This window comes from Miniopterus schreibersii (genome assembly GCF_964146895.1).
Source record: "Miniopterus schreibersii genome assembly, chromosome: 16".
NCBI classification, from domain to species: Eukaryota; Metazoa; Chordata; class Mammalia; order Chiroptera; family Miniopteridae; genus Miniopterus; species Miniopterus schreibersii.
Genome location: NC_138116.1, coordinates 7794896 through 7822289, shown reverse-complemented (window position 1 = coordinate 7822289; position 27394 = coordinate 7794896). Strand labels below are relative to the sequence as shown.

Genomic DNA, 27394 nt, shown 5'->3' with positions numbered 1-27394 from the left:
ACTCTCCCGCCCTGTGCCCATCTCTTCGTAAATGAAGGCCAGGCAATGCCAGGGAAGAAAAACACCTTAGAAAGGGCCTCGTAACACAGCAAGGACAGTCCACCCTCCTCTTGACGGCAGCACGACGACCTTACCTTGCCGGCGTTTGTGCCCACCTCTGAATGCGAGAAACGTTGGTTGGCGGCCCAGTCGGTTCAGAGAAGCAGATGATTTAAAAATAAACATTATAAAACCGAACCATGGGTTGACTTTTTTTGGTTTCCAGTTGTAGTTGACTGGATTCTCTAATAAATATCTAAGCTGAGGAGAATGCAGGAACATAGTTGTTCAACTGTTTATTACATTTTAAAAAATCTCTCCCAAAAAACGTAATAAAATGAATGCTTTGGTAATGAATACATTGGTACCCAGGAGATCATCGGTTAAATTTGGAAAATATTTTAAATATTTTCGTCCCTTAAAGGAAGTTACTTAATCTTTAGATTTTATCAAGCGTTTAGGACCTTTCAGGCCATGTGCAAGCCCTTGGCATACCCAGGACAGTGCCCCTCTGGGGTTCCTGTCATCTCAGGGCACACTCCCAATATCATTCTATCAGAATCACGTATTTATTCTTTTTATCTCAGGATTACATATTAACCTTGTCTCTTCCATTGTAATGCAGCTCTCCCCACTCAGTGGACTTACTTGGTGGCCATTTGTCAAAGAAAGATATTGCCACCTACAGGGGTGTAGGTGGTGGTGGGGAAGACTGAAGCTGGGATACCAGCGGCCCACCCACTGCCCAACGCTAGCTCCCACATGCCTGCTGCAGATTAGTGCCTGGACCTGTTCCACGTGTCCCACACACCCTGTCACTTCACTCTTCCTGTCACTCCACCGTGACAACCAGAATGTAAAACGTATCAAGGAGCCCCTTTTACATGTATTTTATGAAGATCTCCCATGTTCGCTGAGCCTTCCCAAGTATGCCTTGTCTTGTCAATTGTATTTTAAAGAAGAGCTTTATAAAAATCTCAGACTGTACTATGATCTGAAAAACAGTAAAGTGAGTTAAAGTTAAAATATCAATCTCTATTTAGAATCCTGTTATTTTTAAGACTTAATAAGACCACTAACACTGATGCAAAGAATTAATTGCTTAGCGATAATCATTAACTATTATAGTTTCATGGAGTAGGTTGCTTGCAGTATCAGCCCCAAAGAGCTGTCCCTTTGCTTTCCAGAATATTAATTTGTAAACTCATGGGGATTTTGAATACATTTCCTCCTCTGAAGCCAGTGCAGGGTAAACATTTAGTTAAATGGTAGCATTTTGTTCTATGGTTTTTAATTATGACTCAACCAAAACTGGTGAAGTTTGATTATGATTATATTAGTTTCCATTTTTCTCAGAAACTTTTTACATTATTATTTTATGAAAGGCTAGATTATCTCAATATATTATTTCAGGCAATTTTTTTAATGTACTATGATTGTAAGTCCACTACTTACGTATTTATTGTGTGCCAGTTATGTGCAATGAGCTAAGGTGAAAATCGTCTATTCTCTTTACTCTATGTCTCACCTAAAGCATATTGACCTAGTTAGTATGATTACTTCTCAATCTTAAATCTCAAATCAGTTTTTAAAAATTGTCTCTATATTTTAGTCATGTCTATATATCCATCTTATCTGTCAGTCTGTCAACCAGTTTATCTGTTTATCTGTCCAAGGTGTTTCACCTGAAGGGTTTGACTCCCTATATCATCTTCATACGTTTTTACATTAACTTTCCAAAGGTAATCTCATTATTTCCCCAAAGAATGTAAGGTCTCATTTTCCACACAAAAGCCAGTGTCCTTTCCTCAGAATACCCTGGACTTCCCTAGTAGTTAGTTCCTTTCACAGCCTCCATTTCTTTCTTTCTGATGTGCTCTTGTCATAAATCTGAAAATGAGAGATCCCTCTTTCATGCCCTTGTCATTTGAAGAACTCCAAAATATTTTTATCTTCAGTCAGTTATAAAGCTAATCGAAATCTTACTATTTTTTAAAGAAATGAAATTACTTTCTACTTTAAAAATGCATTGCATGACTGTGGTGATGGATATATGAATCTATACATGTGATAAAATTGCATAGAGCTAACACACACACGCATCAAACATGCAATGAACACATTGCAGAGTTAAACTCATCACTCCTACAAAGTTTTATTTTACTTTACTTGAAACGCTGCAATAGTCATTGAAAGAGTGAGTTATTTTTGCTATTTGGCCCCATGTTCTTATAAAATACCAATCCCAAGTTTCATGTTGGGCCAAGGAAATCTGGCTCTGCCTTATCTCTGGCTCCTCTTGCTCTGTGACTGTGATCGAGGTGATTATTCTGTGCCTCGGTTTTTGACATTCACTATAAAAATTTAACCTTCCCTGTTTCATAGAAGTGCTATGAGAATTAATGGAACTGATGCCAGAATGGAAACACTTCATCAAAATTCAAAAACCAGATGAAAACATCTTCATCCTCAGTAAATGAATCCCCACTTACAGCAGGCGGTTCAGCTTGCATTTAGAAATAGGGCCGTGCCGCTCTGATGCATTTTGTCATTTATGTCACAATTGTCTTAATATTGGATTATTTACAAATTCTAAATATTAAACTTTGTTACACTGAGTTAGCTCCCTCCTAAAATCGTAAATACTCCATATTTTATTGTAAATGTGCTATTATTTCTGTTGGTAGTAACAAATATTTCTATAGAATTTGGCTTCAGGGAAGCTCCAGACACATTCTGTTTATTGCCTTATAATGCTGTAAACTAGTTTTGTCACCTAAGAATCACTGGAAACACTGAGTTGCAAGGAAGATAGCTAATCAGCCCAGCGTTTCTCAGCCAGCCCTCCTCCCACAAACCAACAGAAGTATAGTCTAACCCAGGACTAGGTTCTTTCTTTTATTAGCAGAAACCGTTTCCTGCTTTTGAAAAGTCATCACCATTGAATTTGACAGGAAGTGGGTACATTAAACCAAAGGAAGAGCAGTGCTCCCAGTCAGCCCATGAAGTTCACAGCCCCCCCCCCCCCCCCCCCCCCCCGCCGTCATCCGATTACTTTGAGAGCTGGGACGGAACCCAGTCATAAAACCAGTTCTCAGTTTAGAGAATACTCCTGGAGTCTCTGGAATGACACTATTTGGACCAAAATAAACTTTCGTGGATATATTAGCACTTAGGAAGAAAGCAGCATATTTGGAACTGTGTCATCATAAACTCCTTTCCACTCCCTAAACCTGTTCAAAGTAGGCTAGTTTGAGGAACCAGTTAGTGCAGCCATTGTTCTGACTGCGTGGTTCAAATCCTGCCTGTCCCCTCGGTTGGATGTCATCTTCAACAACATAAAATACGTGACCTCTTTCTGCGCCTCTGTTTCCCCATCAGTAGCAGATGGGCGGTGAGCATGGTTGCCTCCCCGGGAGCCTAAAGCGCTTAGCACGGTCACAGGCATTGGTGGAGACTCAGACATGGCTGTGTAGATAGAGCAGAGTAACTATGGAAAACGAACTCTGTTCATTGTTTTCTTTGGTTATTCCAGTTCAGAGTAGTAGGAAAGGCAAATAGCTTTTCTCATTCTAATAAGTATATTTCTCAGCAAAATAAAATCAGACGCGTTTCATATTCTGGAGATCACAGATGTTTTTCTGTTGGTGAGTAAATATTGTGGAATGTTATCGCGGAAACGTCTTCCAAGCATATTTGGCTCAGCAGTTGCTCACCACTCACCATTTTATTACAGCCTTTTATTGGGTGGAATTTCATGCATTGTCATGTGTGATATGTTAATTGACAATATTCAGTGCGAGAAACTGAGTTTTGCCAGCGCTGTCCTCTTGTCGAGCATAAGCACGTATGAAACACGCCTCTCGCTGAGGAATGCAAGTGACAGCGTGCCCTTGTCGTTGTAGACCATCGCCGAGCTCCAGGCGGCCGTTTCCTCCCTGCGAGAGGAGAGCAGCCGGCAGCAGCTCACTGCAGAGAGGCGGCTGCAGGACGTCACCCAGAAGTTCGAAGATGAGAAGCAGCAGCTGATTAGAGACAATGAGCGAGCAGTCAAGGTAATCGGAGGCTCCGGGAACCGGTGGTACCGGCTGCTGCGGCGCAATTAACGGGAGGCTGAGGGCCGGCGGCGGGCGGATGAATGCAGGTATCCGGCTTGTTCGCACAGCCAGTGGTGATTCCATTCACTGGCCCCTACCTTTGATGTATCCGGTGACTCAGGCCTGCTCCCTCTTGGAGATCACATGCCAGCATCAAGAGTCATTTTTGGCCAGCCCTATCCACTCACATTGAACAAATATTCGACAACTGCCTGGGCCTCTTTCTTGAGAACCACTTTGGAACCGTCTCTTGACATTAGGATGACTCTTTAGGCCAGAACTGCTGGCTAATAAATTCAGAAGTCAGCTTCCAATTTACATCCCAATCTCTGCCCACATCCTTTTATTATGCATTTGTGTAGTGAGAAATAACCTGTTGGGGGTTGGGAATGCCAGCCATTTGATGTGCTCTGACAGTGCAGGGGAGGTGCCTGGCTGCCGAGAACCTAGGTGGTTTCTAACCGGCTTCAGAGAGTCACACCTTTCAGAGAACAGAAAAACCCCTGCACCCCGATCCTCCAGGTGATAGGCAGTCGGATCTCCACGTGGGTTTTCCTTGGCTTCACAGCAGTGAATGTTACTGTGAGTGTCTGCCTCAGGTGGTGTTTAATCTGCGAGGATATGCATCTGGAAACCTTTATAAATAAGATTTAAAAGAGAGCAAAAATTTTTAAAGAATTCCCAGCAAAAGATTATTTTTCAGTGACTTTGTTAGCGCAATGCTTAAAGCATGTGGAGTCAGCATACAAAGCAAAGAAAAAGAGAAGAAACATTTGGGTTTTATCACTGCCCTTTCTTGCCTACCCCCATCTCGCTTTCTGTAGCCTGTTGTGGGTGATCTGAGTAATTTAGGGAAAAGTTAGTGTTCATGTAAGTTATTTTCATATATATACCCTTTAAGCCTGGCAACGTGAATAGAGTGAAAAACCTTAAGATATGGACAAAACCTTGGAAGCCATTATATCCAGCCTCCTCACTTTAGAAGAAAGGACTTATTTTATTTTGTAATTGAGATTTTTCCTATGTATTTCCATCTGTGAGCTTTTTCTTTCCCCCTACATGTGATATGAGACACTGTTTGATATTAGAAGCCTCTTTGACTCCTTTATAATATTTAACAAGGAACCTGTGTTAGTCAGCTATTGCCATGGTAATGCTCCATAAGAAACAATCCCCCAAACTCAGTGACTTAAAAAAACTGATATTCATTTTTCTTGCAAGGTGTCTACAGACCTCTGGTGTGGTTCAGCTGCAGGCTGTGGACTGGCTGGGTTTGAGTCCAGGCTTTAGATTGGGCTCAGACCTGCTGTGCATATCTGCACAACCTCCTTGGATACCTAGCTGTCTGAGCTGTCCTCCTGGTGGTGGATGATGGGCATGGGAAAGGATGGGCAGGAGAAAACCTCTGCAGCCTCAGTCTCATTCCCACTGCCATCATTGGGCAGGGAAATGATGTGCCCGCTCCAGGGAGAGCGTGAGTGTCTAGGAACAATGATTCCATCTGCCACGTAACCAGTCCCTGAAGCCCCTCACCCCACGGCAGCGCTCTCCCAGTCCAGCCACCCCGAAACCCCCCTCCCACTCCCATGCCATCTGCTCTGTGGCCTCTCGGCACTTAAACGCCGGCATTACTCCGGCCTCTTCTGTGTGCTCTGTGCGCTCTCCCTAGACAGTCTCGCCCCCTCGTGTGAGTGTCCATGCAAATGACTTGAATTTGCACCGATTCGCACCTCCCCCCAGACTCTTCGTGGGCTCAGTCCACGGTTCTGACTACTGTTCCACATTTTCACGTGGGTAGTCCAGGGGCTGCCCAACCGAGGCGTATCGCGAACGGAATTTATCTCCCTCCCCCTCTTCCCTACCCGCAGCCTGTTCTTCCTCTCCTATCAATTATCTGAACTAAAGCCTCCCTCACCCCCGTCACTCAAGTCAGGTTCCAGAAGTCCCCTTGAGCGAATCCCTCCTCTCCTTCGCCTCTCTGAGGTCACTTCCTAGAACTAATGCCTAACTGTCTCCAAACGCATCTCCATTTCCCAGCCACTGGTTCCTGCCTTCTTAGTCAGACCTTCGTCATCTTTGACCCTGTGCACTGCTCTCCCTGCTAGGAAGAACCACTGGCAGTTGCTCGACCCTCTTAAATCTCCCACACTGTCCATAAAGTGACCATACGAATATGGGCATGTGATTTGCTCCCTAAAATCCATCACTGGCCTTCTGTGGCCTGCAGGGTGGTTCACACTCATCAGCCAGGCATATGAAACACTCTGGGATCCAAACCAGGGATCATCAAGGTGGTGTCCTCGGACTCCTATGGGCTTCTGACACTGTTTTAGTTGTCAGAGTTGTTTTCATAATAACACCAAAGTGTCCCTTGCCTTTTCACTTTTCACGGTATAAAAGCAGCTATGTGGAAATAACTCAGATCTTTGGTAACAGGGATATATTTGCCCGGTTAGGCAGCTCTAACACAGCACCCCACAGCTTGGCTCGTATGCTCCTGGAAGGCCCCCAGAAGTCTGTCCACTGAAGCCAAGTCATCTAAAGTTAGTTAGCACGTCCTCGGCTCCCAGAGTTCACTGGGGGAGCTGGAGGAAACGGTTCTGTAGATGGAGCGCACAACATTGTGCTGGCCCCGCCGCCCCGCCAGGGCTGAGCCCTTTCTTTGAAGCCAGTGTATTGAAAGTTCCTCACTGTGAAGCCAGATGTCCAAGCAGAGATTTCATATCAAGGAGAAATGTTGTCAAATTTTTGCTCGCAGGCACAGAAAAGAGGTTTGAGAGCATTGATGCTCTCTCCCTCGGCCACTGACCGCAGTTCACAGGGAAAGGTCGGCTGCCAGTGGGGTGTCTAGAAATCTGGTCTCTGTTACCAGAAGGGCTTGAGGGGGGGAAGGAATATTTCATAAGATTGGGCAATTCTCACTGTGCTAAAAGCTTACAGGAATCTATTTCCCAAAGAATGAAATTGCGAGGCTCATAGCGGGGTCTCAGCAAAATTGAGAAACAGAAAGAAAGCTCGGCGCCCAGCATCCAGGCCTTTGTGTAGGACCTGTTAGTTATTTCATTCTCACCTCCCCTGCATGCACATCCCAAGGGCGCAGAGGGAAGTGGCCCTTTCTTTGTGTCCTCCTGAATTAGAAGTAATAATGCTAAGAATAGAAATACATTTTCCGTCCCACCCAGGAAGGCTCGGCTGCTCGCTCAGAAAGGAAGGCAGAGCCATTCAGCCAGAGTAGCATGAAGCATCCATGCCATCTTCCAGGAAGGACACCCTGGGAAATAAGTTTGGGTACAGTGTGGCAGGGAATGATGTCCTTGCCTCCTAAGGCAGGGGGAAGCAAAACAAGTGAGCCAAGAAACAATGAACAAATCATTTTACCTTTTCTCCAGTTCTGCTCGCTGGCACATTTTTATTTCATTTAAAGACTAGTTGAAGATTATTTGTTCAGTGGACATAATCCTTCAAACTGTGAAAAATATTTTTAGCCTCTGGAACACTGCCTTGTGTATACCAAGGAACCATTAGGGTTTGATGAGTGAATGCATGAGTGACTGAGGGAGGGATGGAGAGAATCAGGTGAAAACAAGGACTCCACCAGGAGTAGGGGAATTTTACTCTTTAGAAGCTGCTCTGTGGCTATTTGTGGTTAATATTATCCCATCGTTCAAAACATGCATTGCTCTGGTTAATCAAATACTGGAATACATAGGCATCATTTAGTTTTTAGTATTTAAAAAATTAACAAATAACTAGAAATATTTTAATGCTTAATAATTCTGAACTATATAAGAAACCATTTCAAAGTCAATGTGGTGAGCATAATGAGCGCTGGAATGTAAATTGTGAGCCTGAACAACCCAAATTACTGAACGATTGCTGTGTACGTTGTACATGAGTAGTTACACAGAATTATGTATATTTACATACACGTGTATATTCAGAAGCATGGCGTTACGTAGAATCCTAATTATCAAAGGACTTGATAGTGATTTAATATACTCATCATAAACTAGTCAACTACATAAACTGGTCAAACTACATAGTTTGGGATGTCTTGATTTAATTGGCTGTTTTCCCCACTCTCTCTGGCAGAGGCTGGGCTTCTGCTCAGTCTCTGGGGATTCTTGACCAGCCTCTTTCACCATTATCAGTGTTGAATTTCACACCTCTTCATTTAACCATCATGATGTTATCTGTTGCTTCTCAGGATTTATTCCTAAAGAACTCAGTGCTTTGCTCTTGTCTTCTGTACTCCATCCCCCAACTTCAGCATTGGTGATTGTGACACCCAGTAGAAGCGCTGGCCCCACCTGGGGGGACCTGCTGGATACGCACTGTGGAGATCGGTGCACGCAGCTATAGGTCTCAAACATTCATCAGCATACCACTGCCACAACAGCTCCCTTTCCCCCACTTTCTTGATGAAATTGACTTTTAGTGCTCATGCCCATGGTCAAGGTGACCCTCAACCCTTCTCAGCACAAGGGGAGTGGGTTGGACAGGTGGACAGGTGGGATTCCATTGTCCCTCTTGCTACTCTTCCTAGCTGGCGACCAGCCACTTGCTCTGCTTTTTCTGATGTGTCTGATTCAGCTCTTCCAAATATTCCCTTAAAGTCCCTATTCTAATCCCAGTATCATACAGAAAATGAGCCAAGTAACTGGTCACCGTTCCTTTAAATGCAGTGGTGTTTCCGGCCTCTACTTCTTCTCTCACTCCGTGTAGCATGTGACTGTAGTGACCAGCAGTCTTCCTTCTGGCATGGGGTTTAGCAGGCTTTTTCCAATAAAGGGCTGGATGGTTCATATGGGCCATACAGGCTCTGTAGCAATTACTCAGCTCTTGAAAACAGCCTTAGACTATATGTCAAAAAGTGGGTGTGGCTATGTGTCAGTAAAACTTTATTTACAGAACAGGCCAGGTTCCAAATTTGGCCTCTGGGCCATAGTTCACCAACCCTTGCTCTAGAAGCTCAGTCGTGTCTTGGTTTATATGACACTCCTCCTCTCCCTCCTCATGGGTGGTTCCTCAGGCCGCATCCTGGGCTTCGCTTCCCCTTTCCCTTCCACGGCGCTCTCATCTCCTCTGTGACTTCAGCTGTCACTTCTACTGGGATAGTCCCCAGAAGCCTTGGCCTGGCTCCTGCTTGGATCCGATATCACACGCTGCCAGGAAATCATCTTTGGGAGGATTCACGCCGATTTCAAACTCGGTAACTACAACATTGAACTATCATCTCCCTGTCCAACTTGGCTCTTCTTTGCAGTCTCTCAGGGTTACCTGTCTTTCTGTTTCCTGTCAGACACTCTGGGCCCATCTTTGCCCTTCCTTTCCTTCATCCCAGGTCATCTCCAGCCCACCAGGGTCCTAGAATGTATTTCTCATTCCTCCTATATGACCCTGTTCCGGGCCCTACTCAACTCGCGATTGATGGAAAGCAGCCTCCTCTCAGCTGGTGGCCCTGCCAGAAGCCCTCAGCTCCAGTCGAGCGTGGGGAACTCTGCCAGAGAAACCTTGTCCGTGATTGGCCTGCCCTAAGAGCACTTAGAAATAGTGGGAAAAGGCTGGCAAGCCAGTGGACAAAAAGAGCACACAGAGTTCACAGACGGAAAGTAACACCCCACAGGCATGTGACAGCATCTTACTTTCACTCATAATCAAAGAAATGTAGGTCAAAATGCCAAAGTTTTGAAGGGCCTGGCTGCCACGTGATGGGCATAAATTGTGAATTTGCAAACTACCCAGTGATGCACCGCTGTCTGGAGTGTAAATGGGTGCAGCTCTTGGAGGGCAGTGTGGGGGTATCTGCTACCATTTTCAATGCACAGAACCTGTGGCCCAGCAGTTCCACTAATAGGAGCTGATGTACAATATATTTTTGAGCAAAAGGCTAGGGAAGAAAATGAATTATGATACATTCATACAATGGAATATTATGGGGGCATGTGAAAATGAGACAAGATTGCCAATACGTAGTGAGTGAAGAAGGCAGAATGTCATACGTTGAAAATTTCCTGAATGGGTCTCAAGAATGGGTCCAAAAATGGGTAACTGGTTATTTGGGGGGTATAGGACTTTTGATAATTTTGATGATATTTTAATTCCTCACAATGTCATATTACTAAGTTGAATTGAGAGGATTGCTTATAACGTCAAGGTCAAACTCCTCTGCCCGCCGTTGCAGAGCCCACCCAGACTTCTCAGTGCTCCTCAGTGGGCACATTCAGTTCTAGTCCACTGGTCTGTTCACTGTCCCCAGTGCCTGTCAGTGCCCACGTCCTGCCTCCACTCATGCTGCATACCTCCCTCCTCACTGCAGCCTCCTCTTCATCCTCTGATTGTCAGGTATCAGCAAGGCCACCTCAAGATCCTAGCTACCTCCTCCATGAAGACTCCTGGCTGCCCCCATCCCTGGGGTCCTTTTTTATGAAGTTCCATTATCAATGCTTAGTGTTTGCAATGATTCGCTCAATGTTTATGTCTCATACTTCTGGTTTCTGCATAGCACCCACAGTACTGTGCACCCCAAAATAAGACATAGCTGATATTCAAAATCTCTAGTCATTAAATGCTGAATTTTGTCTATTATTGGTTTTTTGTTAAGGCAGCTTTAAGCACATTAGCACCAACCTTGCAGGTAAAAGAAGTAGGGATTCTCTCTCACACACACACACACAGAATGCAGTGAAATATCTAGGCCTTTGGGTTAGCAAAGGCCTCTCTCAAGATGCAGGCATCCTTGATGTTTTAACATAGTCTGCTACTTGGAGTCATTCACACCCGAATAAGATTTTCTTCCTAACAATTAGATGAGCTCATCTCACTGGAAGGACTAGAAAGTTGAGGGGGGGCGGCTCAAGAGTAATTTAGGAACCTGAGGGGTGGGGTAGGCAGCCTGGAGGGCAGCAGAAGAGGCCCCGGTGGGAGAGGGGAGGGGCTGGCCTGGGATGGGAGGAAGAGCCCTGGAGCAGGATGACTTGTTGTTGGACTTGGTTTCAGATCATCTTGGTTGCTACAGAAGTTTAGCACCTGACTGCATAAGTATTTCTGTCGTATATGGCCCTATGTTTACATGTGTAAGTTGAGATTATAAGGATATTTTTAAAAAAGGAATTGGAATGTATGTATATGTGTGTGTGAGTATATATACTTTTCCAAAAAAGATAAAATGCATATACCCATGTACATACATACGTATGTATTTTTCACCAATTATTATACATTGTCAGTGAGGGAGAAAGTGAAGCCATGAATAAGCAGTTGTATTATCATAACCGATTCTGCATAAACGCGCCTCATAAATCCTGGAAACGTCTTCAGCTGGGCCCAGCTCACTGTGCTTTACATTTAGATAGTGATATTTTTAGAGATTTGTTGCATAAGGAAATATCTAATGAGAGAGTTAATCTATACAGCTTTACACAGTTTCCAGGGCACTAAATCAAAATCAATAAATTAATAAAAAAAGCCTGGTTTTATACACACATCATGTTTTCCAAATGTGTATAATTGGAACAAAATAATGGGATGCTGTCTGTCAAGCCATCAGAAAAGACCAAAATGTTATTTGCAGGGTTGTCAGTAGGAGGCCGCTGCTATCATAGCAGCCTTACTAGCAGCTGAAACTAAAGATCTGGAGCGAGAGATCTGGGTGGTTGGTGGGTTGCAGGAATGCTTTCATGTTGGGAGCACAGAGGGAAGAGGAATTAAAAACAAAGAAACAGCCCCCGTTTCCTTCAAGAGAGAGAGAACCATTTGCTTTTATGTCTCTGTCACTTGCTCCAGGAGTCTTCATAGAGCCCTCCAGCCACCCAAATAAATATTCATGTGGCTGCTCAACATCTCATTAATAAAACAGGATTTGGTGGTAAAATATTTCGGGGCAACATATGATTTGCATCTCACCCTTGTTTAACTTTAAATCTCAAGCAATTAATAAATTAGGCTCAAGAGCTTTTTAAGAGGTAACATCTTCCATGCACCACAAATTGCATTATTTTTATGTGTAAATAATGATGAAAGGAGAGATCGTTCCTTTGATGTCTATTAAACTACGCTGTAAAATATGCAGAAAACATTCTTGAGTTCAGCTGGAGCCAAAACAAATAGACTAGTTCATAAAACAAAGCAGCAGCATTCTTAGCAACAAGCCTTATTTTTCTCCCCTTCCCAATTGCTCTTTCTTGTCTTCTCTTCTTGCCGTTCCTAGTGGCAGATTCATTCCAAATTCAAAAGCGGAGCCAGCCTGTGTTTTCTCACCCAGAGAGCTGGGTTCTTGGTTCCTCCCCACGAGCTCGCCTTCCTGTGCAGACAGACCTTGCTGGGCTGCCAGTCTTCGTGCAGCAAATCATTTTTGTCAGTAGTATCTCACTGTTGCTTAAAAACTAGTTTCAGATTTTAGCAAATATTGGTGTGCCTCAGAGAGGTGTACTTAGTTACTTCTCTGTTTTCCAAGTTGGCTTATCTAATTTCATTTTATTTTTAAATCATATTTGCAAATACTTATTTACAAAGTCTCTGAGTTTGGCCTAATTTTTTCTTGGAATAGGTAATAAATAGTATCTAAGTTCCTGTCCATCATGGAAAGGACACAGAAACAGTTTGGGCTCCTGTTAGAATATAAAATAAATTCATTATTAACATCATAATGTAGTTTCCAAGAGGAAAGCGATTATTTTGAGAATACATTTCATTCAGATGACTTTCTATGAAAAAATCCAGGGATCAATACAGTGTTCTTTATCTTTGGAAGCCACCAGCACATGGAATGGAGATGGCATACCCTGTGCTGTTTTGAGTAATTTTCCAACTATTGCCCATCTGTGAAGTGTGTGAACCCAGTTTTCTTAATGTTGCCACTTTCATTTTTCTAAGGCTCAAAACATTCTTCTACACTATCTTCCATGTATTGCGTTAGAGAGAGGTAGAGCGCTTCCTAAAGTGGGTTCTGGAGCCAGACTGCCTGGGTTCAAGTCTGGGCTCCACTGCTTAGAAACCTTGGGGCCTCCAAGTCACTTAACCTCTCTGTGCCTCAGTTTCCTCGTTTCAAAAAATGGAACTAATAAGACTTAGAGGAGGAGCTGTGAGATTTAATGAATTAATTCTCGAAAAACATTTAGAATAGTGCCTTTTCAAATCTTTCATATACATAATTGTTAAAAGCCCCTATCCAATAAGAGTCTGAGGTATGTTCAAACATATCCCACATGAAGTAAACCTCTCTCAGTCTCTTCTAGTTACTGTCTACACTCCACTCCTACTTGTTTTTTACTACTTTACAATCTGACTTGGGGCCCTGCCAGAAACTCCACAAAACTGCTCTTTGGGTTGACATGGCATCCTTGTAGCTAAGTCCCCTGGGAACCCCATCCTTGTCTGCCTGATTCCCCTGCAGCATCTGACTCAGTAGCAGGCTGTTCCCTCCTGTCACGTTAATGGCCCCTCGTTGTCTGTCTTGCCCTCAACCCCTGTTGTTCCCAGTATGGGTGTGTGGAGGGGGGTGTGGCAGTGTGCTGTCAGCTTTCCTTACTCTTTAGATTCAGTGACCTCATGTAGGCCGTCTCATCCACCCATATTTTCACAACTGGGAACTTTCTATCTGTAGCCTAGTTCTCCCAGCTCTTACTGCATCCCAGGTCTTCCTGGAAGCTTCCTGGATATCTCCACAGATCTCGGCATGCCCCCCAGACCTGACACTCACCACGTCCAAAACCGAAGTTATCTGAACCACCTCACACCTGCTTCTGCTCCTGTGTTCCCAAGTGCAGTCAATGGCACTGTCGCCTGTTTGACCCAGCCAGAACCCTGGGCTCGAGCTTGCCCTCCTACTCTGTCATTTCCTACAGAGAGCCGGTTGCCTGGTTCTGGCCCTCATGTTGGCTCACCCTCTTCTTTGCATCTGCAGGGCCCTTTCCCTGGTGCAGGGATGCACCAGCTCTCTCAAATTCTGAGCAGGCTCCCGCCCCCAGGGTTGCCCCCCTCATCCCGCCTCTGCACCACACCCAGAGTGACCTTTGCTTTACAGGTCCCCAGGGGCCTAAGGATGCAGCCCAGATGCTCTAACAAGGCTTAAGTTTCCATGACCGCCTGACTGTCTCAGCCATCTCAGCCCTTCGCTCCTTGCAGTCCCCACTCCCACTGTCCCTCTGTCCCTCAACTCTGCACTTCACCTATGACAAACTTGCTGTCATCTCCAGCTCCTGCCCCTTCCCCTGTCTGACTCTTGATCCTCCAGGTCTCATCTTAGATGTCTCTGTCCCTAGGAAGACCTCCTTGGCCATTCCAGCCTCCCAAGACTGGAATTTTTTGGCCTATGTCCAAAAAAAGGTTAAACCAAATCTGCCCCCAACCCCAAATCAACAGAATTTAATACAAGTCCATGTTTAACTACTAGTGAAATAGACATTAAAATAAGGGGCCCATGAAGAGGCCGTCTTCCTAGTGAGACCAGTTGAAGGAGGAGGCACTTTGCAAAAATTTAATCATTGATTATACTCTGTGGAACCATAGTAAATATTTGATTGAAATTAAAATAGTAAACGCAATCTCCAGTTAAGATACAGTAAAAATTCACCTTTATACCCAGCATGTTTGTATAGAGAGTTTAAGAGATGAACCGAATTTTATCTGAATAGAGAAGAATTGTCAGGAAAAATATATTTCCAGGCAAAAGAAAAAAAAATCGGCACCATTTGGTTTTAGAATAAGACCTAGAAAAGCCCACAAGACCTGTTGACTTAAGTGACCTTCCGTGGGAAAGGCAGAGCGAATGGCTGCTTCGCTTGTCTTCCTCTCACTTCTTCTGGCCCCGAGGCCAGGCCCCTGAAACGCCTCCACCTTCCGCCCCCCATGCCTGCGCTCCACACGTATTCTCTAGCTGCTCGTTTTCCGAGAGGTAATGTGCAGGGGAAATTAAAGCTCGAAAGCCAGGGAGCCTGTAAAAAATGACTCGAGAAAAACAATTCGAAGCAGTGTTTTGTACAAAGTGTCCCTACTATTCTGAAGACACTGAGTGAGGCTGCGTCCTGTCAGATGTCTGCCTTGAGGTGAAGCCCACAGCCAGGAAGAAGAGCTGGGGTTCAAACGCCAGAGAGGAAAAACCACTCATCAAACGGAAAGAGAGAAATTATGTGCAGTGCTCAAAATGCGGCGTTTCTGAAAATCACCAAATCGGTTTCAAAACCTTATTTATGTTCCATTTCTGGAGTCCTTTTGGAGCCCCTCTCTCTCCGGGGCTGAGCAGTTCTTATATCTGAGGTCATTACGGTTGCAAGGGTGTGAGAAAGAGCCCCCGCTGCCCATCCGGCCCTGCCCGGGGCCCTGACGCCCTTTCAAAGGCCACTTCCAGGGACAGCTCGGGCTTCTGGCTTCACAGGAGTGCGCTGTAGTGAGAAGTCCTAAAGTAGACACATTTATTTTGCTGAGGAAATTGTTTCCCAATGAGAGCTGAGTAGCATGTTTCTGGGTAGCACGTTTACAGAGGAGAAGAAGTGAAGGGACTAAGAGGATGACCAGGAACACAAGTGGCCGATTAATGAAGACACTGAGGTCCCATAATTGTAGAAGTTGGGAAAGGGAGGGGCTAGGACGGGGTCACTTTCTGAATCAACTGACAGATGTATAGACTGTTAGGCAGTGTTCATCTGCATATAAGTAGCCAATAGTTATCAAGTCAGTGGTAAAATTTTTGATATTATATAGTCAAAAAAAGAATATCAAAATATCTGGTTTGTTGAAAGTAAATTAGATATACCAATCAGAATTATCTAGAAATGTTTCATGCTTACACCTGGGCAGGAATGTATGTGGTATATACTGTATATCTACAGAGAGAGATTATATTTGGAGCTCATAGGGACCTATTCTCTCAGGAAACATCAAATCCTTTTGGAAGAGGAGAAGGTAAGGTTGCTGCATGACTTAGGCAAGAAAGGTATTCAGGGCTCAGGGAATTGAGTTGAAGACTCCTTTAGCAAGGTGGCCAAGAAGTGCTATACACAGCAGTGAGCGGCCACAGTTAGAGCGAAGAGGTCGCCAAAGTGTTCCTCAGCTCCTTGGAGAGGAGCCTACAGAAGGAAAGAAAGTCACTTAATATGGGAATAAACCAGTTATTAAGGAATGCGGGGGATAGAAATGGACTATACTCGTGAATTTTGCCATCACCTGAGTGTGTTTTGTAGGAATCAACGTGAGGCACAACCACTGGGTATTGCTCTTAAAATAACTTCTAAATTGTTTTTTGGACAACATAGGTTTTCCTTAACTGGCTATATTTAGATTTTCTTATGTTTTTATTTCTAAAGTTAATATAACTTGTATCTTTTGCATATTTGGTCTTGTAGTTGCCCAAAATAAAGATAGCAATTTCAGAAGGCTGTGTAATAATGTTAATTATATCAGCAGGTTCTAATTGTCTGCATACCTGGTAACACCCCAGACCACTAGCTAGAAAGCCATACTCTACTCACATATTAGGCATTTCCGTAGAGCTCCCAGCATCCTCACTTGCCACATACCATCTCCCGACCTTACTATACAGTTCAGAAACCAGAAAAGGCCACAGGAAGAGTGAGAATGATGAATGCGTGGAGATGGTTGTTTTTGTGGTTTGGGCTGTCTGCGTGGTATGCTTTGAATCCCTCGGATGTGGTTCCCATTTATTCTGTGCCTTGAGTCTACCTTCCAGGGTCGTGTGCCCAGTATCCCCCTCCTTCCTACCCAGCACCTGCTAGTTCAGCTGGCATAGGTGACCTTTGGCACGAACACAAGCTTCCTTGCGGTTCTGTGCTGCTCGCCCAGAGCTCAGCTCGGAGCCCATCCAGTCCTTGCTTTTGAATGGCACCCACAGCACCCACCTAGTCAGGGGACAGACTTGCTCACTCCTCTCTGAGAGTGAAAACTAGAGCAGGGCCCTAACGGCTCGCACCCAGCTTACCTTCTAGCACTATTTTGGTCACAATTTACATTTGCTGGAGAGAGAGCAGAAGGCTTTTTGCTGCTCCAACCCCTTTGAAGGGTTTCATGGCCCAGCAGAAATTACACGTTTGCTGGCCTTGCCAGTCAGGTGGAGGAGGGCAGTGGCCGCACAGTGAGGATGACGGTGCGGGTACCCTGTCCTGTTCCACACTATTTTTGCATGCATTTTAATCTGCCATATTTCTAAGACTTTGAAACTATTCCTGCCTGAGATATAAGCTGTATTAGACATCATCTTCTCCAGGCTACTTTCCACCTGACATAGAAATACAGAATATTTCAGTTTCTGCAGAGATTTTAAAGACATGGAGAGAGAGGTATTTATTTTCTGTCCTGATATTTATCTTCTGTCTGTCTTATTGGTGACACCTTCTTATTTACCTCTGCAAGTGCTGTTTCTTTGGCAGGCAGTTCTCTCCCGGCACCTCTGCCGGTCAAAGCTATAGCTCTGATTCAGGATCTCCCCCGTGCCACCCCCCCGAAGACTTTCCTGATTCCTTGTGCACCCCGTATCACTTTATTTCATATGGGCTTTTTCTGTCTTATGAAAACTTCCAAACATACCCGAGAGTAGAGAGCCTAGTACTATGCACTCCCATGTACTAGTCACCTACTTTAACAACACGGATTCAGCCACAATGCCACGGCCTTTTCTCCCTCCCTCCTGTGCTAAAGTACATTGTGTCGTTCTACCCGGTGTGTCTGTCCCGCAGTGCTCTCGGAGAACGTGGACCGTCTCTCACAGAGCCACAGTGCCGATGGCGTCCCTGAGAAGATTCAGTTTTCTTTCAGTGTCATCTACTACCTGCTCCATAATTAGGTGCTCCCAGTTGATTTGTCTGAATCAGGGTCCAAACAAGGGCCAAGCATTACACTTGGTTGTTACATATATTACGTTGCGTTTTCCCGCCGGACGCAGACCCTCCCTCATTTTTAGCCCATGCCGTTGGCGTCTCGCAGAGCCGCAGCTGTTGGTGGGATGGCCTGCGTTCTGCATCGACCTGCTCGCTTCTCCACGGGGTCTTTGACCCTCTTCCTCGGTCCGACCCTCTTCCTTTTGTTCTCTCAGTTGGATGCTTCGGGCACTCACTTCCCCGCCTTTGGTCCTTACCAGGCACCTTCTGTGATACTGTGAAGGTCAGACCACGTCTCATCCAGCTTTCTGCATATGATGTCTATCACATGCTAGGCACTTAAAAACTATTATCCCGTCGAATTGTCTATAAAGAGTTTTGATTCCTCTGGCAAAAATGTGAACTTGGACGTATTCTCAGTGTGAAGAAATTTATATGAGGACTTCAGTTGCCAGAGAACTCGCAATAATGTAGGTCGCTGTTTGCTGGTTTGTACTCGGAGAATTCCAGCCTGGCCTAACGCGCACCTTCTTCTAGCTGAAGAGTCTTGCATTTGGAGCATGATAAAATGTAAATGAAATTTCCTAGTCCCCCTCATTGTTCCTGGGCCCACAGAGAAGCGATCGCAGGAATCAGCTGGATTGCGCAGTCAGCGTGAAAACCAGGTCGCTAATCATTGTTCCGATCAGGAGAATTTAATTCTGCTTAGCAGCTCAGAAATCAGACTGAGAGTCTGACACCAGCACACTCACACGTGTCCGCGCTGTTGTTGATAACTAACTGCAATCTGAGCTTTAATAACTAACACGGAGTGGAAGCAACTTCAAAAGGGTGCGTGATAAATGTTTTTGACAATGTGTCAGCTGAACATTAAACAGGATCTTGGTAAATCCTCTCATTGTAAGTGGTTTAAACAGAAATTTTTAAACTTCTTTCATGAGTATTGGCTCTGGACAGCACAGTATCCAAGGTTAAAAAAAAAGAACACTTTGGCTGGCATGTAAAATGTCCACTCTCTGTTGAAAGTGGAGGTGCTGGAGGCAGGCTCACCGACGGCTCTCTTCCTCCCCACCTTCGGCGTTACTAGGAATGTGCCAGCAACCTTCTGAACGACTTCCTTTATCACCTGACATGACCACATACACAAAATCATAAAAATACAGATGACAGATCTAGTAGGAGTAATACTACTCCCCATTGCCATTTTCCAGATTGTCTCATGATGAGAGAGGCAGTTGGAGATGCCAGATCAGAAGAGGATTTGGGAGATAATGTGTGGAGATGAGCTTCAGGAATCATCAGCAGGAAAGCCCTGTTAGAACTAGTGTCTCGTGCCCATTGAGTTTGAACACGTTTCTAGATTTGAAATGTTTCATGGGAGAAATTGACCTTGACTTCAGTTGCAATAGAGGAGAAATCACGGTTGGGTGGGGGGAAATTGGAATGATGCTGCAGGCTCCAGGCATCGCATATGTGAGTGATTAGCCAGGTAAGAAAATGAAGATCTGAACGAATGGCTGTGGGTCCCCTCTTCCCTGGGCTGGCCCGGAGGAGTGACTGAGGCTGAGCAGTTTGCATGCTGTCCACAGACACTGAGCCCAAGTGTCAGCGGTTATCACACTGGCCGAATGAGGAAATTCCTCTGTGATCCCCCAAATCCTAGCTGTGGTTCTTGAACTTGATCCTAGATTTTTCCCACCCGAGATAAGAACTTGTTCACAAGTAGAGCTGCCTGGATGATGGGGGGAATGTGCTTTGAATTTCCTGCGAGCAGTGCACTGGCTACCTTAAGAGGAGATGTGGGAACTGTCAGGATGGCCTGTGTGATGGGAAACGTTAATGAGGCGCTTGCGGAGATTCCAGCTTCCTTAGATCATCAGAGCCTTGGATAGCATGGTTTCTTTTCCTGGAACCTCTGTGAAGACCAGGAAACACTGATTTTTTTAAAAGTGCATCTCTAGGACTTTTAAAGGAAGTTATTGAGGAATTTTAAAGAACCAAAAATAGGTGAGAGAAGAGAGAACACACGAGAATTTTCTTACTGTCTTATTTTTTTTATATTGGCCACAGTGTTTTTGTCTTTAGTCAGTAGCCTAATCAGAACTGTAGCAACCGCTCATATCAAAGTGCAGTTCTCATCTGTGTGGCTTGTTGCAACAACGAAAAAGTTTCCACCTGAAAGGAATTTTGCTTTATGTGAAGCATAGCATATGTGTTGGGTTAAAACCACCAGAGCTCCCCTTTTCTTCAGGCCAGTTATCACGAGACTGAATTATGAGGCTTTAAAAAAGGTGCTTGCTTGGAATGTGAAAAAAAAATTAAAAACCTGAATGTAAACCATAAAAAAAAATTACACTGTTGTGATTTAAATGCATTAGCAGCCCTGCAGTAACCATGGGTCTGGTTTTCTTTAGATCTACAGTCTGACTCTCCTCCGTTACCGCAGAATCGCCAGTAAAACTGTTCTGTGATTTGTTGTTCATCCTGGGAAGGTCTGAGTGGAGAAATCACTTTAAAAGAAATCTTGACTGGCATTTCAGCTGAAGAAGACTTGTTACTTTTGTTAGTAGATGTAGCCTATTTGAAAAAATAAAATAAAACAGGAGCTAGAGTGGCCTCTGTAAATAGCCAGTGAGACCACCCAGTAAAACTGTCACTCTGCCATTGTGTCACCTTCTTGGCCCCAGATTCGCATCTCCTCCTCTGGGGACAGGACCCAGTCTTCTTGCTGTACCCCAGTTGTTTAAGATGTGATAAAAAAAAAAAAAAGTCTACAAATCTGACATAAAAATAGTAAGCTTATTGCTTTTATTTCATTTCCCCTTAACTTTTAGTTAGCAGTAGTAGAAAAAAACACACATTTGCTGTTTTTATGTCCTTTTACATGTCAAAGAAAACCTACTCATCAGAAAATACTGTCAGCACCATTTGTAAACTGAATGGAAGTAATGCTACTTAAATGTGGGCATTGTTAAGGTTTAAATGAGAGTCACCCATATTTCCCCTTTATAACTAGTGTCTCTACTGTAGTCTCAGATCAGGGGTCATAGCTGTTGGATGGGTAAACCAATCAGTCGAAGAAGGTCTATATAAAAATGTTATCATCTTAACAGATACTTTTTGACACATATTTTTAAATCATGTCACATGTTTTAAATGTAAAACAGACCATCACCATTAAAAAAATAAATCTGGAATTTTACTGTATGTAAATTACATCTCCATAAAATATAAATAGGCCTTCCCTTCCCAGCTATCTTCTCCTTAGGTCAAACTATGAATTCCACTCCTTGCTTCCTTCACTTTGTGTCCAAAATATACATGGGAAATCCTTCTAGATCCTTCCCACTCACTGGATGATGAATGAATCATCTGTTTTCCCTGAAGTAAGATAGTAAATTCAAACTTCATGAAAGGAAGGATATGGTGATTTCATGTTTTTTAAGTAGGAATGCTTTAAATTTTTTTACCTTTTTATTATGGAAACTTTCAAACACACAAAAGTAGGGAGAGTAGTATGCAGAACCCCCACCTACCCGTCACCCAGCTTCACCAATTTTCAACAGTTTGCCAGGCTGACTTCTGGGCAGCATCTCTGGTACAGGACTGCCTTTTCTTGCTTGTGAAAGTGCTTAGCTGTGTACACCTTGCTGCTACGAGGCGCCTTCTGCGCTGACGTTGAGGGTCCAGTTTTGTGTCTGTATAGGACAAAACTTAATCCACAGTCTTTTTGCTTGCATACACTTTCATCTAGCCCCTTTAAGTAGGAGGACACTATAATATCCAAGGTTCCCACTTCCCAGAAAACATGCGGAACATGCTCCCTGCTACTGAACCAAGGAAAGAATCCATCTATCCTTTGCCCCTCGATGTATGGCAGGCCCAGGAAAATGTGCCCTTGGGCTTCGCAAAAGGCCAGACACAAGCATGGCCAAGACTTGGCAACACAAAATGAGGCAGAATATATGTGTAAAAGATTAAATTTCACATCCGTGAGGACTGGTTTGAACACTTAAAAAGTGGGAGGGCATGATTGTACAGTCTGTGTACCAGAAACGTGTAGAAGAACGTGACTCAAGTTCCCTGCGCTGACATCTTTCCGAACAGGTTTTTATTTTAATAAGACTGCACTTAGCTCCTTAGTGCATGGTTCTACAGGCTGAGCGGCTTGTTCGAATCATGCTCACAAATTTTACAAGAATAGCACTGACTGTGATACACATTTCCCCCAAATCAATGGCAAAGTTCCAGGACTGTCATGGGCCCCGTTCATGGGTCCATTAGCCACCAGGGCTCCTCCTCACCCTGGAAAGTCCATTAACAAGTAAAATTGTCTGCACCTTCATTTGCTCTAAGTATCTTCATATTCTACACGAACAAATCCAATTGTCCTGTAACCCAATCCCTTAGGAGTGTGGCAGACCCTCAGTGAGGACTGTCCTCTGAAAGCTCATTATGTCATTCACACTTTTCTTCTGGAAAGTGTCACTCTTTGTTCCCAGCCATCAGAGTGGGCACTGGGGAGCTTCCTAAGCAGGACTTGCCTGGCATCTGCTGTCTAAGGGCAGGTTGAACCGGGAGAAAGAGCTGCCTTTTCAGTGATGGTGCAAGTCACCCAGCAGACCTAAGGGACAGGGGATGATTTTGCAGAATAAACAGCTTAACTGTTCCAGTGGTTGTTGATTTTTACCCAACGTTGTACATTCCGTTCTTTAATTATCTTGGGCTTTTCTCAGGAATAAACTGGAAGTTGTGATTTTTTTGTGTCAGACTTGAAGGATTTTGAATAAAGAAGCCACAACTTAGAAGAGGGTTCCCACCGGTACTTACTGAGTGACTGTGGTCATTTTCATAGTCTGATGTCGCATTCCGAGGCTGGAACGCTAATGGCCTAATAATTTTCTAGAATACGAGACTGGGAGCAGCTGCCAGTATAAACTGTCATTTTCTTTTCATCTAGTGCATTTTAACATTTTACAAAAGTGAATTATTATTTGGTTTCTTTCCAGTTTTTAAAACTGATTTTTTAATAGATAATAAAAGTAATTTCTAGACATGCTGCTTTCTGATTAACCTCAGGAAGGCCACGTGTTTTACACCTTTAGTTAAACTCTGAGCAAATTTGAAAAGTGGTACCTTTTTGGAAAGCAGATGTAATTTCACTTCTATTTTGATAGATTGTTAAAAGCGGCATGTGTAACAGTCCCCTCACTGCGGACTTGGGAGGAACCGGGTCTGACTGCTGTCTGTCCTCTTGGCAGCGCTTTGAGCAGGGTCCTGCGACTCTAACTTCATGGTCGTTTCCTGCGCTGAGTTCCTGCCAGTCCTCTCGGCCTCTCCCCGCTGCCTGCTCTCAAGTGTGGGTGTCACCCAAGGGCAGGTGTTAGAACCGCTTCTCTCTTCATTTCCCGAGGAAGCGTCCCCACGTGCACCTCTGCCCCTCGCCACTGTTCAGAACCCCCTTCCCAGCATGGCTGGTCCCCTCAGAAGTCCCACCAGCGCATGAAGCTCAGCTTGTCAAAAACCAGATGCCACACCGCTCTGACTTCCTTCCCGTCACTCCGTCGCTTGGTGGTGTCGCTGTTGTCTGGTCATTCAGTGTCAGAGCCTTGTGGTATCTTCCAGTCCCTCCTCTCCCCACTGGCCCTTCGTGATTCCACCGCCCGCATCCCCTTCCCCGTATCCATGCCTCTTTCAGGCCCTCCTGTGGCTGCCTTCTCTTGCACTGCACTTAACCCCCTGACTTCACTGCAGAATGATTTCCTCAGAAGTCAATGAAAAAAACACAATTGGGCATAAATAGTTGCTACCCAACACCCACTCGGTGTGTCCTAGGTGTTCTAAACCCAATGTAGCCCATCTGCCTGCCGCAGCCCTGCCCTTAACCTTCCCCGGCTGTGTGCTCCTACCTGCTCAAGCCAAAATCCTTAGGGTCTTTTTTTTTTTTTTTTCCCCATCTCTGCATCCACATCTCAGGGCTGCCATCTCTATCTTCAAATATATTAGGAATCTGACACTTCCCTCATCCCAAGCTGCTACCATCCTGGGCCAATTCCCCATCATCCTTTCCCAGGATATCTCAGCGGCCTCCACCCTGCCTCCCAGCTCTGCCCTATCCCTCTTCATTATACTCTCTACAGCAACCAAAGCAGGATCTTCCCACAGCCCTCTACGAGCTTCCCATCTCCCTCTGACTAAAATAGAGAGTTCTTAGCTGCCCTCTGAAGCTTCACTTGACCTGATGTGACTTGACCCTTGTTATATCCCTGACCTTGTTGCTCCCCTGTGCTCACCCTCCACACAGGCCTTTGCGGATTCCTCCCACGTGCAGCACAGGGCCTTTGCACATACAGTGCTCTTGCTTGGAAGGTTCTTCTCGCAGACGCCCATGTGACTTGCTCTCATCTTCTTTAGGTCTTTCCTCAGTTGGGCCTTCTTGGGCCATTGGTTTAAAATCACAGCACCCCTCCCCAACCCCACTCCAGAATATCCTCCTTCCCGGCTTTATTTTTCCTCTGCACTTGCCACTGACATATCATACTTATGATTTGCTTATCAGCTGCCCCTAATATAGTGTAAGCTTCATGAGAGCAGGGAACTTTTTTGTCTGTTTTCTTTCACTGCTCTTTCTGACTGTAGTAGGTTCTTGACATATAGCAGAAACTTAAGAGTCTTGAGTGAATTAATTTTGTTTTGAGAATTTGGCATCTTTGTAGTTATCTTGTGTGTTCCACTCACTGTAAACTTCTACATATTACATCTACAGTTACATCGGGTGGTTTGAATGGACTGTTTCTTTTCTAGTTCACCTCTTTACTTAAAATAGTAATTGATGTGATAATTACTGATCTTCATGGTTTGTAAGTTCTCCTTCTTAACCTGAATTCTGTTTCCCACAGCTATTTGGCAACTGAAAGAACTCATTTCTGTTCACTTCTCATAGGTTCCTCAAATGCTATACCACCCTCAATGACCTAGTAGAGAAATTCCTTTAAGGTCATTATAAGTAACTCAAGTTGCCATAGTATAATTTTGAAAAGTGTCACATTGGCCCAGTATTGCACTTCCTAGCTATCAGGACACTTTTTGGGGTGTACGTGTACTTGCAGGTGTACCGACTGAGCTATTTTAATTAGCAGCTTTGTGCTCATTGCATGCTTGTGGCTCTGTCCTGGGAACATAGGGGGTGTTTTTATAAAATGCACTGACACCTGCTAATGTGTCTGTTTTATAAGTTTGGGATTTTTTTTACTAGTTCCTAAAGTGGAAAACATCTGGGACCAGCACTTCAGATCTGGTTTGTTTGCCTGAACTCTTTGGAACAACACTAATAGGCCACAGATCTGAGGCCTTTTTGATGCCAGTTCAGGTGATAAAACTTTTGTTTCAGGGGCGCTAGTTCTTCGTGCTGACGTGTCTGTCGCTCGCTGTTTCAGGCCCTGCGGGACGAGCTGGAAAACCGCGCGAACCAAGTGCGGTGCGCCGAGAAGAAGCTGCAGCACAAGGAGCTGGAGGCGCAGGAGCAGGTACCCGCACCCCGGCCCCGGCGCCCCCCCGCGGCCGAGCGTGTGTGTCCTATTCCCACGGGGCGCGCCGCGCGGAGCAGAGGACCCCGCTCCCGCCCGCAGAGCCCACAGCGGCTGCTGCCTCGCGAGACCAGGAGGCTGCCGGGAGGGCAGGCTCTGCGCAGGGCCTCCAGGCCAGGCTCGCTTCTCTGACATTCTTGGGGCTCTTCCTGTGTTGACTTCGCCCTGAAGGCAATTCCAAGGCGCCTCATGCAGACCTGGCAGCACCCAGAGGCGGGAGGGACCCGGAGGGACCCCCCCCCCCCTCCCGTTCCCAGGGGCCCCTCCTGAAGAGGAAGGAGACCCTTCCCCACCCCCCAGCGCGCACCCCCTCCCTTCGCCTCATTGGCCAGAACAGGTCACATGCTAGGCCTGGCATGTCCAATCCCTGGCAAGAGGACTGGGACCGGAACCAGCCTAGACCAGTCAGGATCGACCTGCTGGTAATGGCCGTGGGAGAGGGAGGGTTCTCAGCCCAGCGGGTGTCACCTCGTCGCGTTAGGCTCGGGGGACCGGGTTGTCCTTAGAGATAGACATCACATTCTCTTGAATCCTAATTTTCTCTTCTTTCCGTCCGTGATACTAAAGAGACAGATCTAATATAACCAGAATTACCTGGCTATGGCGATAGCTAATGACCTATTTCATTTTCCAATGGCAGGACTATTTCTATTCAGTTCTTCTGGTTATAGTGAATTATTCCTTGTGGTAATTTTGACAATTTAAACTGAAAAGTCAACAATGTATCAAGAAGCCTCAGGAGCCTCAGTGAAACCTTTACAGATGCCTTGTCCTCGGCCCCTGGGTGCAGCGTTGCTCACATTCCTCAGGAGCCACCAAGCCTTAAGCAGGGGCCCGGCGCGGGGGTTGGGACTCGTGTGTACTTGGTCTCGTAGTGAGCTGCGTGCGGGGCCGGCGGGCGTTCCGACGGGGGGGGGGCCGGGGGAGCCCAGCCAGCATTCCCACGGGGGGGGAGCGCTGAGGCAGGGCCTGCAGGAAATCTCGTCTCCGGAGGGGTGTACAAACAGGACCTCAAGGTGGGGGATGTAAGCACCTGACAGACGCTGAGTGTTAATACCGAACGACCGCCTCATAACTCCTTCTGCTCTCTAACGTGCACCCAGCGTAGTATGCATATCCTGTAGATATGTATCACGTATATGTGGCATGCATAAGTATACACATATATGTATTGCATAGGGCCTGTAGGATCACAAAACAAGATAACACTAGAATGAAAAAAATTAGTAACTACACTTCATCAAAGGCCTACCAAAACGTCATACACGTTAGTTCATTCATGCTGATCACAACCATATGAGGCCAGCATTATGGTCCCCATTTCACAGAAGGCACAGTGAAAACCGGAGAGGTTGAGTAACTCATCCAAGGTCATAGAACTAGTAAATAGTCCGGGTGGACTCAAGCGCACGTTTATCTGAATTCCAGACCTTTGCTCCTTTTATGACACTTTTAAAGTTACATTTCTAGTTCATAAAAAAGCTGCATAGCAGAGACAGGGCAAGTACATTTATTAAGGATGGCAGGAAAGCAAACATGCCACTCCAGACACCTTCACAGTAGCATTAACCCTCCCCGGGGAGGGAACAGCAAAGAGCAGAGGGAATTGAAAGCAGGTTGGGCATGGCCGCAGGTGAAAACCCCCCTCGGATGGCAGTGTGGTGTCCGGGTGCAGTGGCACAGGTTCCCTTGTCACCGAAGGTCAGCTGGCCTCCGCCTTCTGTCTAGGACACTTAAAACTGAGGAAGACAAGCTTCCTAAAGGCAGGAAACAGGGCTCCCTGGAGGACTGATTTCTCCAGTGTGTGATAAAATATGACTTAAGGTAAAACTTTGTTGACATC

The 27394-nt window shown here is 45.2% G+C and overlaps 1 protein-coding gene across 1 annotated transcript in view; it reads left to right on the top strand.

Moving 5' to 3' along the window:
* The window catches only part of CEP112 (centrosomal protein 112), a 217300-nt gene that overhangs the window by 160245 nt on the left and 29661 nt on the right, over positions 1 to 27394 (top strand). Inside the window, exons 23-24 of the mRNA XM_081162815.1 lie at positions 3945 to 4094; positions 25402 to 25491. Of these exons, the coding sequence (XP_081018941.1) occupies positions 3945 to 4094; positions 25402 to 25491 (240 nt within the window). The remainder of the gene's footprint in view (positions 1 to 3944; positions 4095 to 25401; positions 25492 to 27394) is intronic.